At 34.6% G+C, this 21,204-nt stretch overlaps 1 protein-coding gene across 4 annotated transcripts in view; it reads right to left on the reverse strand.

The window, feature by feature from the left end:
- The window catches only part of RIT2 (Ras like without CAAX 2), a 468,395-nt gene extending 448,780 nt beyond the window's left edge, over positions 1-19,615 (reverse strand). Inside the window, exon 1 of one of the 4 annotated variants that reach the window (XM_072829420.1) lies at positions 19,354-19,615. In XM_072829420.1, the coding sequence (XP_072685521.1) occupies positions 19,354-19,387 (34 nt within the window). In that variant the 5' untranslated portion in view covers positions 19,388-19,615. The remainder of the gene's footprint in view (positions 1-19,353) is intronic. The other 3 variants (XM_072829421.1, XM_072829419.1, XM_072829422.1) reach the window with 3 other exon arrangements.
- Positions 19,616-21,204: the final 1,589 nt, after the last annotated feature.

Below are 21,204 nucleotides of genomic sequence, written 5' to 3' on the forward strand. Positions count from 1 at the left end.
TCATTGTTGAAGCTAAAAGTTCCTACCAAGATTCAACCTACCCAAATTTTGGACCAATACCTGCAGAAGCAGGTGAAATTTCTTCTGGATGGGGAAGAGATATGAAAATATGGAAATACAACCATTGCCTGGTGGGCTTGAGCCTACCAAATCAGGAAAACTTTGTCTTCTCCTTGTCATTTACATATCACTCCTATGTAACATATCACTCCTAGTGAACATTTCACTCCTATGTTCAGTGGAACATAACTGCTCTTAGGAAAAAGACCACTACCCTTCATGTGGCTTACAGGTTAGCCCCAGGACAAATTTCAGTTCCTTGTATATGCACTGCTTTTCATGAGGTAGACACTTTTTATATGACTTACCTACCAGCAGAATTTTGTTTGACTCCAATCTCCTCCAACATTACAAACTTATCCTCTACATCCCAGGTAAAATATCACTTTCCTCATTCTAAATTAGGTTCACTTATCGCACATTTTCATCCCACTATGTTCTGTTCTTTATAGCATTTATCTCAAAGGACGTTAGGGGCTTACTTTTTTAGTTAATTAATTGTTGGCCAATAGCATATAAATTTTATTGCATCATTTTTTATAATGAGAAAACATCCAGAATGGTCATCAGTGGACAGTTTTGAGATTTTACATCCCCTACACTTAAGATTGGTATATGGCACATGCATCACAGTCAAGCTGAGATGGATTTCTTTTGGGCCTGACAAAAATAGAAACCTAGACAAATTAGACTAATATTCTCATACAATTTATAATTTAATTTTTCTAAAGGATTTTATTTATTTATTCATGAGAGACACAGAGAGAGAGGCAGAGACATAGGCAGAAGGAGAAGCAGGCTCCTGCAGGAAGCCTGATACAGGACTCGATCCCAGGACTCCAGGATCACAACCTGAGCCAAAGGCGGATGCTCAACCACTGCTACGCAGGTTCTTCTTATTATGTTTAAAGATTGATTTTATTTATTTATTTATTTATTTATTTATTTATTTATTTATTTGTGGGGCATGCAGAGGGAGAAGCAGACTCCCCACTGAGCAGGGAGCCTTGTGAAGAGCTGAATCTCAGGACACTGAAATCATGACATGAACTGAAGGAAGCCACTTAAGCTTAAGACTGAGCCACTCAAGTGCCCCTATAATCATATTTTAAAGATAAACTCCAAGGATGTCTCTCAAATTGGTTTAGGAAAACCAGCACTGAAATAATGAGTATAAACTTCTCAAAAGGAGCTTTATGAAGGCATGCCTTTATCTTAGTTTGATGTTGGCATGTCTATTTAAAAATATTCTTATTCCCCGATAATAGTAAATAAAAGTTATGATTTTATTTTTACATTTGGGCTAATTTTAATTTTTATTACACTAGAGACCTTAACTTCAGTGGTGCTTATTTATGCATTTTGGAGTATCCTAATTCACTGGTGATGCTCTTCTAATGAAAAGTCTAATTTGAGCAAAACTTCATGCAACTGGAACAAGAAACCTTAGCCACCATAAGATGATAACAAAAGATGCCACATGCATGTTAAACTGACAAAGGCTTCAGAATTAAGTGAGGAGACAGGTGTCGTCAAGCTTTGTCATCTTCAGTTCCCAAGATATTTTACATTTTTCTAAACTTGACTGCCTGAGACATAAGTTAGGAACCAAATGATATCATTAAAATTCAGTCAGCATCCCAAGCTAGAATTTCACTCTGTGTTTAACTTAAATCCCTGTAAAACTTTTGGATGCCATTTGTGCATAATTCCCAAACGTTTCTTGTTGCTCTCAGAGTTGTATCTTTCTGTCTTCTGCTTCCAAATCATGTCTAACAGCAAAACAGGCAAGGTGAAAATAAGAGAAATATGAATGTTTGAATAAGAACTGGTTAGTAGAATACACCATACCAGATAATAGTATTCAACACATTTCCCATGTCCTCCCTTTACTTTCCATGATGGGGATAATCAATATAAATGGACAGACGAGGGTGGTAATGTAAATATTGGCCACATAATATGAACAAAAGCTGACTTTTAAAAAAAAAGAGAGAGAAGACATTATTTACACTTTCTGAAAAACCCATCATAATCAATTTTATTCTTCAGAGATACCTCTCTGATCACAACAAAAGGCAGGATTCATTGAAATCTCTCTTGCTGCCAAGATGTGCACCAATCTTCCACTGATGGTTCTGTTATTTGTTCATTGAGAACTCTGTGAGCCATTTAGCCTCCTATAAGCAACCCATCATCTGGATTGAGGAACAGAATGATAGATGAATATGTGCTGTGACAGCAAACCATGCCTCTCCTGAGTGGTATCCAAACACTCTCTCTACTTGTGCACAGTTATAACGCTGAAAAGTAATGATGCAAGAAAGAACTTCAGCACAAACTAGTAACAAAGCTCTAGCAGGAATGAGGTGGGTGTGCAGTCTTATATGCAAGAGTCTGAGTGCGTGTATAGGTGTGCACATGCATTTATGTGCATGGAATTGTGTGTGTCTGTATAGAATAGAGACAGCAGGAGCACCTAGGTGGCTCAGCTGTTGAACATCTGCCTTAGGCTCAGGTCGTGAATCCAGAGTCCTGGGATTGAGTTCCACATGGGGCTCCCGGCAGGAAACCTGCTTCTCTCTCTGCCTATGTCTCTGTCTCTGTCTCTCTCTCATGAATAAATAAAATCTTTAAAAAAAAAAAAACAAAAAACAAAAAACAGAAATCAACGGAGACCAGAATAGCATATAGACAGGTAGTTAGCTTCAGTGGCAGAGACCTAGTGCAATTTTGTTTTCAAGCCAATCACCAAGCACTGTGCTTGGGACATAGGAAACTTTTTAGATAAAATATGGTTGAAATGACCAACCATTGATAATTTATAAGAGAACAGAGACATTGTTGGGTTAGTAATTTACCATGGAAAATCACATCTTAGCATGTTTTTGCTGTCCAATAAAAAGCTTTTTAAAAGCTTAGAGATGAATGCTTTGAGTCTATAAATGGGGATTTCTTTATGTTTAAGTTTCTTTGAAATTAGGGTCCCATAAAAGCTGTGTTAAATGAACATAATACTTCAAGAATGGTTGCAAAAAGTTATTTTAACTTAAAACTGTCTGCATTTTAGTGATGGTTCCCTTGTTAAACAGCTGGTAGTATTTTAAGTGAAACTTTCATTAGTAGGAGCCTCACAAATGAATATAAACAGGGTACTGCCCCTAAACACTGCTCTTTAAAAACCTGTCAAATGTTCTTTATTTCCATTTTCCTTATTGAGTGAATTATTTCAGCACTAAGCAATTTGTGCATCATGTATATTAGTTTTCCAGGCTCAAAAAAGGTAATAATTTTCTCATTTAAGCTCTTTTGAAGAGGTATACTTAATATGTCAGGTGTTAAGTAAATGAATGAACTTTATAAACTCTGGTTTATAATTATTAGAAAGTGATCATAGCATTATTCAATCTTCAGGTTGGAAAATGGTCCATCGTGATCATTTTCATTAGAGAAACAATTTATGCAAGTAAAAACTTAGGCAGTAATGCAATACATAAGTATTTAATTATCATAAATGTATTTTATGAGTTTAAATTAATAATTATGTATTACAAAACTAAATAGAATGAGTATTTTATGACCACAAAAATTTCAAAGCCACAGTTTTATACATGAAATATCTGGCTCAACATTTATTTCTGTAATTTGTTTAGGTTGAAATCCTGGTATAATGAGTTATATTATTACAAATGGTTAACACTTTAATCTATGATTAAGAAATCTATGATTTTTTCCCAATGAATTGGCCTCAACGTGAAAAATGAAATTTTCTGGGATGCCTGGGTGGCTTAGTTAAGTATCTGCCTTCACCTCAGGTCATGGTCTCCATATCTTGGGATCCAGTCCCACATCAGGCTCCCTGCTCAGTGGGAAGTCTGCTCCTCCCTCTCCTTCTGCCTCTTCCTCTCCCCTCTGCTTGTGCTCTCTCTCTCTCTCAAATGAATAAATGAATAAATAAAATATTTCTAAAATATTTTTAAAATTAAAAAAAAGAAAAAATATAATTTTCTTTCAATTTTAAATGTTCAGTTTTGAATTTTCAAATTAAATTTTTAAATTTTAACTTTTTACATACTTGTTAATTTCTAACAAGATTATTGAATAATTTAGTCAGACATTTATAAATATTCCTTGCTTAGACCAAAAAATTTTCTAACATATGTTATAAAGTTTTAAGCTTTGAAAATGTCAGATACATAGTAGGTTGTCAGTATAGATTAAACTCTTAAAAAAGAATCGTTATAGAAATAACACAGCAGATTACATAGTTCAAAAAATGAAAATTTTACCATGTAAAATGAGTTTCACTCCACCTTGACACAAATTCTATGACTCATCACAAATTACTCTTGTCAAAAATGCATTGTGTATTCTTCTATACTCATTGTGTAGACATACTAAAATTTATTTAATCTGTTTCCTATTTATGATAGTGGTTTTTCCCAGTTTACTATATCAGCATTGCAATCAGTATCCTTGTACATACATTTTGGAGCATGTGAGTGAGTGTTTTTATGAAGTATGTTGTGTTACAATATCAAGTCCCCATTGGTCCAATCAAACAGTTTATTTCTCATCCACAAAGTCTGCTACAATTTCAAAGAATCTCATCAGGAACAGTACTGCATGTGATGACATAGCGCTTCTGCTACTTTGAACTTTTGTTCTGCTATCTCAACCAGTTGCTAACTCCATGATCATCATTGCAAGGGAAGAAAGGCTGAAGAATCATAGCAGTAACTAAATGCTACCATGTCTAAATGATACTTATCACTTCTGCTCCCAACTCTTTGGCCAGAATGAGTTATAGGAGTCTAACTGCTAAGGGATGGAAAATTCTAATTCGCTCATTTGTCCAGAAGGGTAGAGGTGGATGTGTGGGGGCAATAGTAGTCTCTAAAACAGATAAATTCTAGAATTGATATTACCTTGTCAAAATTCATCCCATATGCTCATCAATAAATTAAAAATGTGATATTTTGATATGTCAGTTATCTCAGTACCCATGACCGTCAGATATTTGTCCAAAATTTCCAAGGAGTAAATTTTATTTAGTTTTGCACGTTGTCTAATTTGAAACAGGCTAACTTTAAGACCTAGCACATCTGAATGGTGATTCTTTGTCTTACTAAATTATAACCAGGAAGTACCCTAAAATTAATGAATTATAATACACTATTATTAAAAGGAAGCTTTTCATGTTCACCAGTTGCTGTACTACAATCATGCCAAGACTAGAATATGAGACTAGAAACCTCATCTGAGTCCTTTCCCATGTTCAGCATAAATAAGCTGTCCATATGGTGTCAGTTTTCTTTGGTTAGTTGTCCTATATAAGCGAAACTGACAAACAAAACAATGAAGGAAATAGTCCAAAGGAAAAGACCAGTAGAGGGCTGAAAACTTGCACCATGAAACATTTCCAAGAAACTTAACTTATATATGTACAACACTAGTGGGAATTTTATTCTTTTTTTTTTAATTTATTTTTTATTGGTGTTCAATTTACCAACATACAGAATAACCCCAGTGCCCGTCACCCATTCACTCCCACCCCCCGCCCTCCTCCCCTTCTACCACCCCTAGTTCGTTTCCCAGAGTTAGCAGTCTTTACGTTCTGTCTCCCTTTCTGATATTTCCCACACATTTCTTCTCCCTTCCCTTATATTCCCTTTCACTATTATTTATATTCCCCAAATGAATGAGAACATACAATGTTCGTCCTTCTCCGATTGACTTACTTCACTCAGTCAGCATAATACCCTCCAGTTCCATCCACGTTGAAGCAAATGGTGGGTATTTGTCGTTTCTAATGGCTGAGTAATATTCCATTGTATACATAAACCACATCTTCTTTATCCATTCATCTTTCGATGGACACCGAGGCCCCTTCCACAGTTTGGTTATTGTGGCCATTGCTGCTATAAACATCGGGGTGCAGGTGTCCCGGCGTTTCATTGCATCTGTATCTTTGGGGTAAATCCCCAACAGTGCAATTGCTGGGTCGCAGAATTTTATTCTATAAACTTCATGGAAACAAATTAAACTTGGCATGCCAAACCAATTTGTCAGTCATTTCTTGTATGTTAAGTTTAATACTTAATGTTTATAAAGTGATTTTGTTAATTCCCTAAATTATTAGGAATATGTTAAAATCTAATTTTTAAACAAGCATTTGTGTATAAACATATGAAGGAGTACAATTTGAAAAGTGTTGCCTAAGGACTCACAGAGGGATGTTCATTTCATTAGAATGTAACAGGTTAGAGATACGGAATAAAAATCCACATCAATCTTAAGCAGTATGAAAAGCTGACGTAGTATCAGGAATTGCTTAAATTAAAGCAAGCTCCAAATGTAGTTTAAGTGTGATTTTAGTGGATTTATTTACTCTTCCAATATGAATGAAGTATTTACCTTGGTGGTTAAGACAGAAGCAAACTACAAGATTGTCATTGTGCATCTTTATATGCCTCTTTACATATCTTTTTCTTGAGATATACGACATATATAACCTAAGACATGTAAAATTAAGTCACTAGGCAGTTACTTTGAGACCAATTATTTTTCCAATTATTTTAAATGCCACTTTTATAGTTTATTAAAATGTTTACTATTTTGTAAGTTCTTATAGATAGCATATTATGATTCTAGTATCACATCATGTTAAATACTGTGGCACCAATTTTAATGTATTTAGTGTACATATTTTAATATATGTGGTAATATTCTTGTTCAACAAATTCTGGAAGTTATAGGTTATTCCCATGAAATATTATGTTAATAATTATTTATATTACTATTTCCCATAAATATATATATATTATTTCCCATGAAATTTAGGCTTATTTTATTAACTTAAAAAATCTTAAAAAAAAAAATCTTTTACTGACATTTAGTGATATTTAGATTAATTTTAAAATAATTTTATCCTTATAATATTCTACATTACTATTTTAGAAACAGCAACTTTATTCAAATATTATTTTCTATTGCTGGATATTGTATAATTTTTCATATATATAGAACAATTTAAATAAAAAGATGCTGTGAATATTTCACGTTGTATCATGTAGTATATAACTGTATGCTATTCAAAAAGTATATATCATATTGAAATAGCAAATTATGTTTGCATAATTTTTCTCATAGCTTATTATTAATAGATGAAAAAATGATTTTGATGTTTGCACATTTATTGACTATTTGATCACATTATTAACCATTTATATTACCTCAAAAGTTTTTCAGTGGTTTTTTTTTGTTGTTGTTAATTTTATTTATTTGAGAGAGAGCACAAGTGGGGAGAGAGGTATAGGGAGAGAGAAAGGGAGAACCATACTCCCTGCTGAGCAAAGAGCCTGATGAAGAGCTTGTTCCCAGGATGTTGAGATCATGACCTGAGCTGAAGTCAGATGTCACCTACGTACCCCTCAGTGAGTTTTATTAAGATTTTTTTTTAAGATTTTATTCATTCATGAGAGACACAGAGAGAAATGCAGAGACACAGGAAGAGGGAGAAGCAGGCTCCCGACAGTGAAATTGATTTGGGGACTTGATCCCAGAACCCTGGGACCATGCCCCAGGCCGAAGGCAGGCACTCAACCACTGAGTCACCCAGGTGCCCCAATTTTATTAAGTTTTTTAGATGACCAATTATATTAATCTAGATTAATGATATTTTTATCATCTTCTCATTTTTTAACCTCTAAACACATTGCCTCATCTTCCACTAGGATGCTGCATAATAGATGAAATATTTTTTCTTTTTTTCTATGTTTCGTGTTTCACCTGTTCAAATGAATCTAATAATTGGTTTGATTTAGATATTTTATTCATGTTAAGAGGACATTCTTTTATTATTAGATTTGGTATGGATAATCGATTTTATTAAATATTTTTCTAGCATCTATTATCCTTATGACTTTTCTCTTCTGAAGTTTTAATATAATTAATTTTAATGTATTTCCTAATATCATAGTCTTTCTTTTATTCTTGTAATAAGCCTTAACAGATCTTGTAACAAAACAAAAAACAAAACAAAACAAACAACAAACAAAAACAGATCTTGTAACAGTATTCTGACCGAATGTACTAATTTTTTAATGAAATTTATATCTCTACACACAATATTGGAATCAGGTATATTTTAACTTAGTAAAATGAGTGTGCAGTATTTTTTATTTCATTCCCCAGGCTTTTAAACAGTATAAGAAATAAATAAATGATATGGTCTTTAAAGAGGTTAAAAAAAATTTCCTCTATACAAGATAGTATTTTTTTTCCCAATTACGTGGTCTATTTATTTTGGTTTTGGTAACTAATTCTTGAATCAGTGTTAATCATTTATACATTTCCATACCATTCTTACTTATATCAGTACTTCCAATTTTATTATATAGATTTGAATGTGATAATCTCTTAATGTTTTTTCCATCTTTACTACATTGATATTCTATTAATTTTTTTACATACTGTTGTGTTTTTCTCAATTAAAAAATATATTGGCCACTTTGTATCTGTTTATTCAAAGAACCAGCTCTTCAATTGAGTTATGAGGTCTTTTTACTGTCAAAGTTTAACCAATTTATTAAGTAGTTTATTAATAAAATACTTGCTTATTAATTTGCTTTTTAATTTATTAGTTTATGTTTCTATGTCTTATAAGACAATGATCAGTGATATCTTTGCATTGATGCACTTTGCATTGATGCACAAAATCCTTGCCATTAACCATTTGATTTTACATTGAACAAAAATCATTTCAGTATCCTAATATATATCATTTCAAATCTCCATTCTCCTCATTGTAATGAAGTGGGGGTTTTTTTAACCTTTTTTTTTTTTTTTAAATCGACTTTCATTATTTATCTTAGAAATGAGAAGAAATAAAACAGTCTTCACATTCTATAATTCCATACTGGAGCATTATATAAATATCACTCTAACTTTTATGATCATTTTTTCTCAATCATTTTCCTCCAGAGATTATTTTTTTAAGATTTTATTTATTTATTCATGAGAGGCACAGAAAGAGAGAGAGTCAGAGACATAGGCAGAGGGGGGAAGCAGGCTCCCTGCAAGGAGCCCAATGCGGGACTGGATCCCCAATTCTGAGATCACACCCTGAGCCATAGGCAGCCGCCCAACTGCTGAGCCACCCAGGCATCCCATACTCCAAAGATTAAAAGGTGATTTTAGACATCTTACCTATCATTTACAAGCTTTAGTTCAAGGTACTGTCCTTCTGATATTCAAATTTTATAGACTTACATTTCCTGTGATTAACGTTACCTTTTCTCTGTATATGTATTTTTATTCCCATCTTAGATTTGGGCTTTTCATAGAATTTACTATGTGAGTAAATGAATAATGAAGAATAGGTTCAATCCTGGCTTTCTTTGTTTGATTGCTTCATTCATACACCGCGTTTTTGTGTTTAGTCAACTTCATTTAGATACAATTTACATAAAATTAAAGGTACACATTTTAAAGGTACAAATACAATATCCCAAAACTTTTGGTATGCAGCAAAAACAATAGTTAGAAGGATGTTTAGTGATAAATGCCTACTTTAAAGAAGAAAAAAGATCTCATATAAACAACCTAACTTTACACCTCGAGGAACTAGAACAAATGAAAGAGATAGAAGAGAAAGAAAAGAGAACAGAAAAGCAAGAAAAACAGATTGACCTTAAAATTAGAAGAAGGGAGGAAACACTAAAAGGCAAAGCAGAACTAAATGAAATAGAGACTAAACACAGTTGTTTGCTTCCCTGTCCATTTTCGTCTTATTTTGTCTTCCCTTCCCTTCCGTTCATCTATTTTGCTACTTAAATTCCACATGAGTGAAATCATAGGGTATTTGTCTTTCTCTGTCTAACTTATTTTGCTTAGTACAATATACTCTAGTTCCATCCACGTCATTAGAAATGGCAAAATTTCACTCTTTTTTGGTGGCTGAGTAATATTCCATTATACATACCACTCTTTTTATCATTCATCAGTCCATGTTTAAAATTGAATTCTAAAGGTTTATATATATTCATAATATGTTGACAGAAATAGTATTGTGAATATTTTTGCCCACCCTGTAATGATTTTTATTGTTCATAATAATTCATTTTAAAGAGAAGATTTTTTATTTTGGTCAATTTCAACTTACCAGCTTTTTTGTGCTTTTTTTCTTTCAGTATTCTTATATTTCAACTTTTATATTTAGGTCTATTACCCATTTTCAAATAATTTTTGTTCATGGTATGTGGTCAGGGCCAATATTCAACTTTTAATATATTTATTTATGCCAGTCTCATGTCTTTTAAAGGAATGTATCATTTCTCCCATTGAATTGCCATACTGCCATGATTCAAAAAATTGAATATTTGCATATGAATTATTTCTGGATTGTTATTTTGTTCCATTAACTTATATATGTATTTCTATATGAATGACTATTTTTAAACATCTGTCACTTTATAGTAGGTCATAAAATTTCTATGTCTACTTAAGTTTATTTTTGTTATTCTAGTTAGAGCAATTGCCAGTTATAAAATATTCATTTTCTTTCTTTCATTTATAATTTTATTTCCTCTGTTAAATTTCTTGTTTCCTCATTAAAATCAAATTTTTCTTTAATTGTGTGAGCATATTTTATAATATGCTTCTTTAACAATGTTTGCTAAATCTTATATCTGGATTATTTCAAGATCAGTTTTTATTGAGCACTCTCTTTTCTGAACTATGGGAACAAGTTTCCAGTTTTTTGCATATCTAGCAAATTCTTTATTGCATTCTGGGCAATGTAGATACTATGTTGTAAAAAATTTGGATTCTGTTATCTTTCTCTGAAGAATGCTGATTTTTGTAGTAGGCAGTATAATTACTGAGTGATTTCCCTGTCCTACCATAGGCTTGCTTTAATGCATTGTTAGGGCAGGTCTCTGGAAAACTTAAAATGTTTCTCATACCCCTCTAACTAGATGGTACTCAGAGTCTATCTTGCATATCTTGCAAGGATTTGATTTAATTTTTTTTAAGATTTAATTTATTTATTCATGAGAGACACAAAGAGAGAGAGACAGAGATACAGGCAGAGGGAGAACCGGGCTCCACGCAGGGAGCCCGACATGGGACTAGATTCCGGGTCTCTAGGATCACGCCCTGGGCGGAAGGTGGCGCTAAACCGCTGAGCCACCCATTCTGCCCAAGAATTTGATTTAGATTGGATCTAGAGTAGGTCCTATTTTAAGGTGTGGTGCTTGCTTCTTATAGGAGAATTTTCTGAAGTCCCAGCAGGATGTCTGAATGTTAATGAGATAATAGGTATTTCTGCCACTCTTTGAAAATATAATGCCCCACCACCATCCCTAGACCTCTTGGTATCTCTGTTCTACTCTCAGCTTCATGGCAGCTATTCTTGGTGACCCTCAAGTAGTCTTATTCTTTGCATGTGCTGCCCTGTCCTCAGCTGAAGACTCAATTGAGACCCAAACAGATTTCTGGAAATAACCTTCCTTCCTCAATTCCACCTCTGTGCTGCATTACAGATACAGACCTGCTTTAGCTTCCCTTCACACATATCTCTGCCCCTTCATCTCACCAAATCTGCTGAGTTCTGATTGTATTCTAGCTTATTATGCATTCGTCCTTTATTTCTCCAAGCAAAGAATGGAACAATATGGGAACTTATCTCTTGAGTTTCCCACCTCTCTAGACTTGCAATCTTGTTTTGTCTATTGTCTAAGACTTTGCCTTTCTTTCTCTGTTTCTTGGTTTTCTAATCTAGAAAATAAAAACTGTAATACTGATTTATTTCTAAGTTCTTTCTCAGTTCTAATCTTCCATGAGTCTGGAATATAGAAATTACTTTCTTTGTAATTTTTATTTTCCATGTTTATCAGGCACTAAAGTGTTTGTAAAGAAACATTGATATATTTTTATAATGAGAACCTATTCAAAATATATAATCAGCTTATACAAATATAAACAAAAATACATTGCAATTTCTTGAAATTTGTGTCTAAAACTAATATTGAAGTATAAGTTACTTTTCATTTATAAATCATTTCTGTCAGCAATATGGTTCAGTATTTCAGTAAAGTATTAAAAAAAAAAACCCAAAAAACAGTACATCTAAGAGGCTGAAGAATCTACTTCTCCAGCTACTTGATTGCCCTTAGAATGGAATAGCAGAAGAATCTCCTCATAATCATAGCAATTCAGTCTCATTTAACCAAGAGTATAATTATCAGAGGTGATTTTGCACCTGGATTTATACCTAGTATTGAACTCATGATGAAGAAAACACTATCTAAATTATTCAAATTAATAAATTAACTAGGTCAAAAAGCACCTTATAAGGAAAGTTTTTCTGTTTCTTGCTAGACTAAAAAGGTAAAATAAAAAGTGAAAGCCTTTCTTAAATACTATTTCAATGAAAAAAAAGTCTAATCAATTTTAAGTTTATTTAAAATTGATCCACTCCTATATGTTAAAGTAAATAACTTATGGAATAGCAGTAATCAAGTACTACAAACAATTGAAAGTGTGTTGAATGTGAGAGAAAATATAAGCAACTTCTGAGCACATTCATGATTAAAATAGATTTGAAAGGAAAGGTTAAAATGGTTGTATTTCTATTTGGATAATAAAAAATGTTCTAACAAGAAAATTGTCAACTTGGCATTTTGGTCAATCTCCATTTCATACTTAATTTTTTATTAATAATAATATTTAAGTAAGATATTATGGAGGAATATATTGGAAATATATTGGAGGACTTAAAAATAAGCCTACTCTCTTCTTATAAAATTTAAAGCCCATTCTTATCTGTAATAGAAATCAGCAGAAATGTTCAAAACCTTAACTCACCAAAGGAATAGAAAAAGAGAATGATGTAACAGAGTCAAATGCAGAGTAAGCACACACAAATAAGGTCAGCTGATCTTTGACAAATGCAGAAAGAAAATACAATGGAGACAAGATAGTTCTTTCAGTAAATGGTGCTGGAACAATTGGGCATCCACATGTAAAAACAAACAAATGAACCTAGATGCAGAAAAAGATGAACTCAAAATGGATCACAGACCTAAATGTAAAGGACAATAATATAAAATTCCTAGCAAATAACATAGTAGAAAATCTAGATGACATTGGGTTTGACAATGACTTTTAGAATCAAATAAAAACTTCTGATCTGCAAAAGACATTGCCAAGAGAATGAGAAGATAAGCAATAAACTGAGAAAATACTTACATAAGACATCTGATAAAAGGACTGTTACCTAAAATACATGAGGAATTCTTTAAACTCAAGAAAATAATCCTTTAGCACCCAAAAGCATAAGATACCTAGGAATAAACCTCACCAAAGATGTAAAGGATCTATACCCTCAAAACTATAGAACACTTCTGAAAGAAATTGAGGAAGACACAAAGAGATGGAAAAATATTCCATGCTCATGGATTGGCAGAATTAATATTGTGAAAATGTCAATGTTACCCAGGGCAATATACACGTTTAATGCAATCCCTATCAAAATACCATGGACTTTCTTCAGAGAGTTAGAACAAATTATTTTAAGATTTGTGTGGAATCAGAAAAGACCCCGAATAGCCAGGGGAATTTTAAAAAAGAAAACCATATCTGGGGGCATCACAATGCCAGATTTCAGGTTGTACTACAAAGCTGTGGTCATCAAGACAGTGTGGTACTGGCACAAAAACAGACACATAGATCAGTGGAACAGAATAGAGAATCCAGAAGTGGACCCTGAACTTTATGGGCAACTAATATTCGATAAAGGAGGAAAGACTATCCATTGGAAGAAAGACAGTCTCTTCAATAAATGGTGCTGGGAAAATTGGACATCCACATGCAGAAGAATGAAACTAGACCACTCTCTTTCACCATACACAAAGATAAACTCAAAATGGATGAAAGATCTAAATGTGAGACAAGATTCCATCAAAATCCTAGAGAAGAACACAGGCAACACCCTTTTTGAACTCGGCCATAGTAACTTCTTGCAAGATACATCCACGAAGGCAAAAGAAACAAAAGCAAAAATGAACTATTGGGACTTCATCAAGATAAGAAGCTTTTGCACAGCAAAGGATACAGTCAACAAAACTCAAAGACAACCTACAGAATGGGAGAAGATATTTGCAAATGACCTATCAGATAAAGGGCTAGTTTCCAAGATCTATAAAGAACTTATTAAACTCAACACCAAAGAAACCAACAATCCAATCATGAAATGGGCAAAAGACATGAACAGAAATCTCACAGAAGAAGACATAGACATGGCCAACATGCACATGAGAAAATGCTCTGCATCACTTGCCATCAGGGAAATACAAATCAAAACCACAATGAGATACCACCTCACACCAGTGAGAATGGGGAAAATTAACAAGGCAGGAAACAACAAATGTTGGAGAGGATGTGGAAAAAAGGGAACCCTCTTACACTGTTGGTGGGAATGTGAACTGGTGCAGCCACTGTGGAAAACTGTGTGGAGGTTCCTCAAACAGTTAAAAATATACCTGCCCTACGACCCAGCAATTGCACTGTTGGGGATTTACCCCAAAGATACAAATGCAATGAAACGCTGGGACACCTGCACCCCGATGTTTCTAGCAGCAATGGCCACGATAGCCAAACTGTGGAAGGAGCCTCGGTGTCCAACGAAAGATGAATGGATAAAGAAGATGTGGTTTATGTATACAATGGAATATTACTCAGCTATTAGAAATGACAAATACCCACCATTTGCTTCAACGTGGATGGAACTGGAGGGTATTATGCTGAGTGAAGTAAGTCAGTCGGAGAAGGACAAACATTATATGTTCTCATTCATTTGGGGAATATAAATAATAGTGAAAGGGAAAATAAGGGAAGGGAGAAGAAATGTGTGGGAAATATCAGAAAGGGAGACGGAACATAAAGACTGCTAACTCTGGGAAACGAACTAGGGGTGGTAGAAGGGGAGGAGGGCGGGGGGTGGGAGTGAATGGGTGATGGGCACTGGGTGTTATTCTGTATGTTAGTAAATTGAACACCAATAAAAAAAAAAAAAAAAAAAAAAAAAAAAGAAAATAATCCTTTAAAAAATAAGAGCTCTGAATGGATATATCTTACCAAAGAATACATGAGTATTGGAAGATAGGCCCAACGTCATATGTCACTAAGGGATTACAAATTAAAACCATGAGATACCCTACACATCAATTAGGATGGTCAAAATCCAAAACAGAGAAATCAAAATTTAGCAAATATATGAAGCAAGAGGAACTCTCATTGCTAATGGGAATGCAAAATGGTACAGCCACTTTGGAAGACATTTTAGCAGTTTCTTAACAAAACTGAATGTATTCTCACCATATCCTATAACAATCATACTCCATGGTATTTTCCCAAATGAGTTAAAAACTTATGTCCATATGTAAAAACCTACATATGAATGCTTATAGAAGCTCTACTGATAATTGCCAAAATGTATAAACCATCAAGATATCTTTCAGTAGATATATGGATAAGTCAACTGTGGTAAAAATAGAATTTTTTCAGTGCTAAAAATAAATGAAATAATCAAGCTATGAAAAGACAGGAGAATCTTAAGTGCATAATACTAAATGAAGTAAGCCAATCTGAAAAAGAATACATACTATGATTCCAGTTACATAACATTCTAGAAAAGGTAAAACTATGAAGACAACAAAAATACCAGCAGATTACAGGACATAGGGGAGAGGGAAGGATGAATGATAGATTGCAAAATATTTTTAGGTCAGTGAAGCTACTAGGTACTATCATGATGGGTACACATCAATATACATATCCTAAAACCCATAGAATATACACCACCAAGATTGAGCCCTACTGTAAACTACAGATTTGGATAATAATACCATTCAGTTTAGATTTGTTGATTGCAACAAATGTGTCACTCTAGTGCAAGATGTTGATAGTGTCAGAGGCTGTTCAAGAAGGGGTATAAAGGTTACTTAGGAAATACGTACTCTCTGCTCAATTTTCCTGCAAACTTGAAACTGCTCTAAAATTGAAGTCTTTATTTTTTTAATATATTTTAAAGGTTTTATTTATTTATTCATGAGAGATACAGAGGGAGGCAGATACACAGGCAGAAGGAGAAGCAGGCTCCTTGGGGGGAGTCTGATGTGGGACTGGATCCTGGGACTCTGAGACCATGCCCTGAGCTGAAGGCAGATGCTCAAACATTGAGCCACCCAGGTGTCCCTCTTTTTTTTTTTTAAGATTTTATTTATCTATTAGAGAGAGAGAGGATGAGCAGGGGGAGGAACAGAGGGAGAAACAGACTCCTCACTAAGCACGGAGCCTGACAAGGGACTCTATCCCAGGACTCCAGAATCATGACCTGACCCAAAGATAGATGCTTAACCAGCTGAGCCACCCAGGTACTCCTAAAAATGAAGTCTTAAAAAAAAAAATCAAACGATATTAATTTCAAAAGAATTGAATATTAATACATACTGAAAGACAATTATGAAAAATCTGTCCTAACTGTAATATAAATAATATGATAGGACTACACACCTATTATGAGTTACAATTTTGCACCCATTTCTGATGTAAGAAATTTTTACTCTTATTATACAATTCTCAGACACTAGTTGTTATCCTTTTTTTTAAAAGATTTTATTTATTTATTCATTCATTCATTCATTCATGAAAGACACAGAGGGAGAGGCAGAGACACAGGCAGAGGGAGAAGTAGGCTCCCTGCAGGGAGCCCGATGTGGGACTCGATCCTGGGTCTCCAGGATCACGCCTTGGGCCAAAGGCAGGTGCTAAACTGCTGAGCCACCCAGGGATCCCCACTAGCTGTTATGTAATTTAACTCAATTCTGTCACAGTTTACCAGGAGATAGAATCAGGTGCCAAAGGTTAAGGGCTCAGTCCTATAAGACTCCCTCCCATACACACCTTTAAGAAAATTGCAAGTCCAGGTCATTGCCTGTGCTTCTGACTGGTTATAGATCCAAGGTTCCCAAACCCCATTTTGGGCTTAATTTGCTAGAGAACAGAACTCAGAGAAACATTTTAATTGCTAGATTATTGGTTTATTATAAAAAGCTATAACTCAAGAGCAGCCAGATGAAAGAGATGCATAGGTCAAGGTATGGGAAAGGGTTAAGAAGCTCCCATGCCCTCTCCAAAAGACCACCACTCTCCCCAAATCACCATGTTACTCCAACCCAGAAGATTTCCAAACAGTGTCCTTTTGGGTATATGAGGAGCATTATAACACAGGCACAGTAGAATAAACCATTGGCCATTGGTGATCAAATTCAATCTACAACCCCTCTATCTTCCCAAAGGTCTGAGAGTAGTACTGAAAATTCCAATCCTCCGATCATATGGTTGGCTCCATTGGCAACCAGCCCCCATCCTTAGGTGTTTCTCAAACTCACCATATTAATCTAAAAAAAAAAAAGACACCTTTATGGTTCTCATCACAGGAATTTCCAAGAGTTTTAAAAGCCCCTTGCCAGGAAAAGAGTTGAAGACCAAATATATATTTATAATTATAATTCACAATGTTACATGAGTCAAATGGGAAAAAAGGTAGCAACAGCTACTAAAAACATGTATTCACATCTTAGATTCCATTAATTGAGGGTGTTTGTTCAGAATAAAAGTAGATAAAAGTTATAGTCTGTGCTACTCAAATCACATTAAGATGTGTGTCACTTTGAGCTTCTTACCACATAAATATACCAAGGGGATGGTATTAGAATGAGAGAAAGGCAAATTATAAAACTCTAGGGTAAAGTAGACATTTTAAACTTGTGTCACCAATAGCATTTCCCATTGTCAGAAAAAAAGAAAAATGGAAGTGTCTCCTTGGATAAAAGATAGTTCTAAAATGGTCTTGGAAAGTATATGTAATTAGCAATATGTTATTCCAAGTAGGATAGTGTTCAATGATAACAGATAAATTCCCAGTCAGAGTAACTCAGCATAACAAAGGTTAATATCATCACCTTGGAGTATCCAACATGGATGCTACTGGTCGTGTTCTCTGGGGCCATTATCCTATTTATGCTGTTTCATGGATTCCGACTTCCTCTGGCAGAGAGAGGACTTCCATTCATAGGTCTTTGCCTCCAGGTGCACGAAAGAAATGAAAGCACCCAAGAGAAGTTTTACAGCTAAAGACCTAGAAGTGACTTATATCACTGCTCCCCACAACCCACTGGCCAGATTAGTTATATGTCCTGGCCTAAATACCAGGAGAAGTGGGAAATGGAATTTTTGTCTGCTATAAATAACTCTCTCCAACATTTTCCTTGGCAAACAATTTATTCTTATAACAACAGTTTGGCTTCATACACTAATTGATTTCTGTTTTTTAAATCCCATTCATTAATATCACAATAATATTTATATTTATGATAATGTATAAAACTTTCAAAAACTTTTTTTATGTCTAAATTATACTCACCGGTATAGCTATTTGTGAATACATAGAGGTACCACAAACTGACTTGTATTAATGTTTTTCAGTTGGTTAGGTAGGGGATTATCCACTGCACAAATTCTTCACTTTTCTGGTTTGTACTTAGCACTCCCTATGAGACTACTCTAAGAGACCTTTTACTAATCTGGCATTCACAGAGATTTCTTCAGCTGACTTGGGTATTTCTTCAGTTGCTCTGGGGTTTGGGTTATCCTTTCTTCCTAAACATTCCCATTTTCCCCACTCAGAAGCATATAATGTGCTATATAGTATTCCCCTAAAGTCATTTTATCTCAAAACAAATGCGAATTTGAGAGGTGTTCACACACACACAAAACCTCAATGAATTTAGTAAAATCTAGCAATAGAGCAGTTCAATCTGTGGGAAAACATTTGTAATGGCCTCAAAGATATAGATGGATAATGTATGTGGACATTTGGAACAGAAGAAACAAGTAGCTACCATTTTTCATAGCTTCATGGGAAACATGATAGATGGGGAATAGGGAGAGGAAAAAAGAAACAAAGGCTGGATATACATGTGATGTTTCTACAAAAACCCCCAACAAATGATGAAGAGATTGGCGGACAGGTGGCAAGCAGATATTCCCAGAGCAGACAACCGACAAAAACCAGAGAAGCACTAGTTATTGTTATCCACCTGACTACAAGTTAATTAAGTCTGGTATGAATAAAATAATCTTGTTATTACCTACAGATGTGATCCCAGGGCAATTTTAAATCATTTGTAAGATCATGTAGCTATTGAGTGAATCTTGTTTTCTTACCTTCATTCCAGTATCTCTTTACCTGAGGACACATGCTGCTCTGCCTCTGAACTTTCTCCCACTACACCTTCCCCGAGCAGAGTGCCGACACAGGAGAGGACGCTTTCATTTTTGAGGATTGGTTTAGAATCACCCAGACCTGCAGCTGTACTAAAAATTGCAGAGAAGTTTCCACTCCATCCCTTACCCCATCCCTTTGCTTCCTTATCTCCAGCTCTGTAGCAGAGCAACATTCAAAAATAGCAGAGCACATGCAGAGAATGGTTTCCATGTCCACGAGCCCATTCTACTAAACAGTGAAAGCAAGCAGTGATAAAAATGTTCTGATCACTTCACTTAAACATTAGACAACTTTTAGCATTTTTCACTATCTCACAGAAGCTTAAAAATATTCTAAATATGCATTCATCCAATCAAAATCAAAGAGACTTAATATCTCTGCTAATCTGTGACTCTTATACAATAAACTGCATGATTACTACAAAGGCAGTGCTCATTCCCTAAACTCTCCTTCTTAGGACTTTCAGACATCTTTCCTTCTTTCTCCATTATTAAAATATATCTCTTGGATGTGCACAATGACTCTTCCATCAATTCTATAAGTCTGTTTTGGATTCTCTGGTTTGCTGTAAAAATGTTTTCTCCTTGACTTATTTTCTTTCCAAGGAGAAGTAATGAAGACATGATCAGCTGACTGCATGCATAAGATTTTTCTTCCAAATATACAATTCTGTTGTTCTATTATTTATGAGAAGGGAGGGAAAGGCTGTAGTAATGGTAGTAAGATTTTTTTCTATTTTCTGGAATTATATTTCTATAATAAGTGAAGAGAATGAAAGCCACTTCAGAAGAAGATATCAGGTAATGGATGATAGCAGGAAGGATCAGAAATATACTGAAACACAGATTGGCAGGGGAAGTATAGAAAACGTTTCTTCCAGTGAGCCCTGGGGAGAATAAGTTGGTCACCAAACATGGTTGAAATTGTCATCTCTTGTTCAGTGCAATTAGATCTTTTCTGGGACATAAGATCTTTATTCAGCCAAGTCACCCACTCTGACTATGGAAGACATAGGTCAAAAAAGGCCATATATTGGGCTGCCTGGACGCCTCAGTTGGTCAACCATCTGCCTTCAGCTCGGGTTATAATCTCAGGGTCCTGGGATGGAGCCCCATGTCAGGCTCCCTGCTCAGCAGGAGTCTGCTCCTCCTTCTCCCTCTGCTCCACCCTCCTCCCCTCCACCTCTGGTGCTCTCTCTCTCTCTCGCAAATAAAAATCTTAAGAAAAAAAATAGGTCATATAGACATGTGGCAATAAGGAACTATCTTTCTTTTCTGATATAAAACTCCAGAAATGAGTGGAATTCTAAGTTTACACAGAAGTTAATGGATATTTCTTTCCCAGGAAGGCCCAAGTTCCCTGTTGCAGCATGGTTTACTGAGATTTTTTTTTCCTAATAAAGTTATCCAGAAACCACTCATTAGTCTTTTTGCCTCTCACATTCAATAAATAATTCATCCTTCAATATTGTGCCTATAAAAATAAGAGAAGTCAATCAAGCAACGCTTTTATAAGCCATGGGAGGAAATTTCTCAAAGATTGCTCTTTATGTCATGACTTTCTCGCAAAACGGCACTAATCAGACAGACTACAGTGTTTCTTACAGCCTATTTATTGCTTAATTTTTTTTCCCTTCTGCCCTAATAAAACTCTTATTCTGAACAGTGACTATTGAATAATAGATCCCAAGTAAAACCATTCTTACTGATTGAAGGATGGTTATTTTAGTACTGTGGCTGTTGGCAGGTCCTCCTTAATCTTCAACCACCTTGGATTTTGTTTTTTGAGGT

The sequence above is a fragment of the Canis lupus genome, chromosome 6, assembly GCF_048164855.1.
Source record: "Canis lupus baileyi chromosome 6, mCanLup2.hap1, whole genome shotgun sequence".
Taxonomy (NCBI): domain Eukaryota; kingdom Metazoa; phylum Chordata; class Mammalia; order Carnivora; family Canidae; genus Canis; species Canis lupus.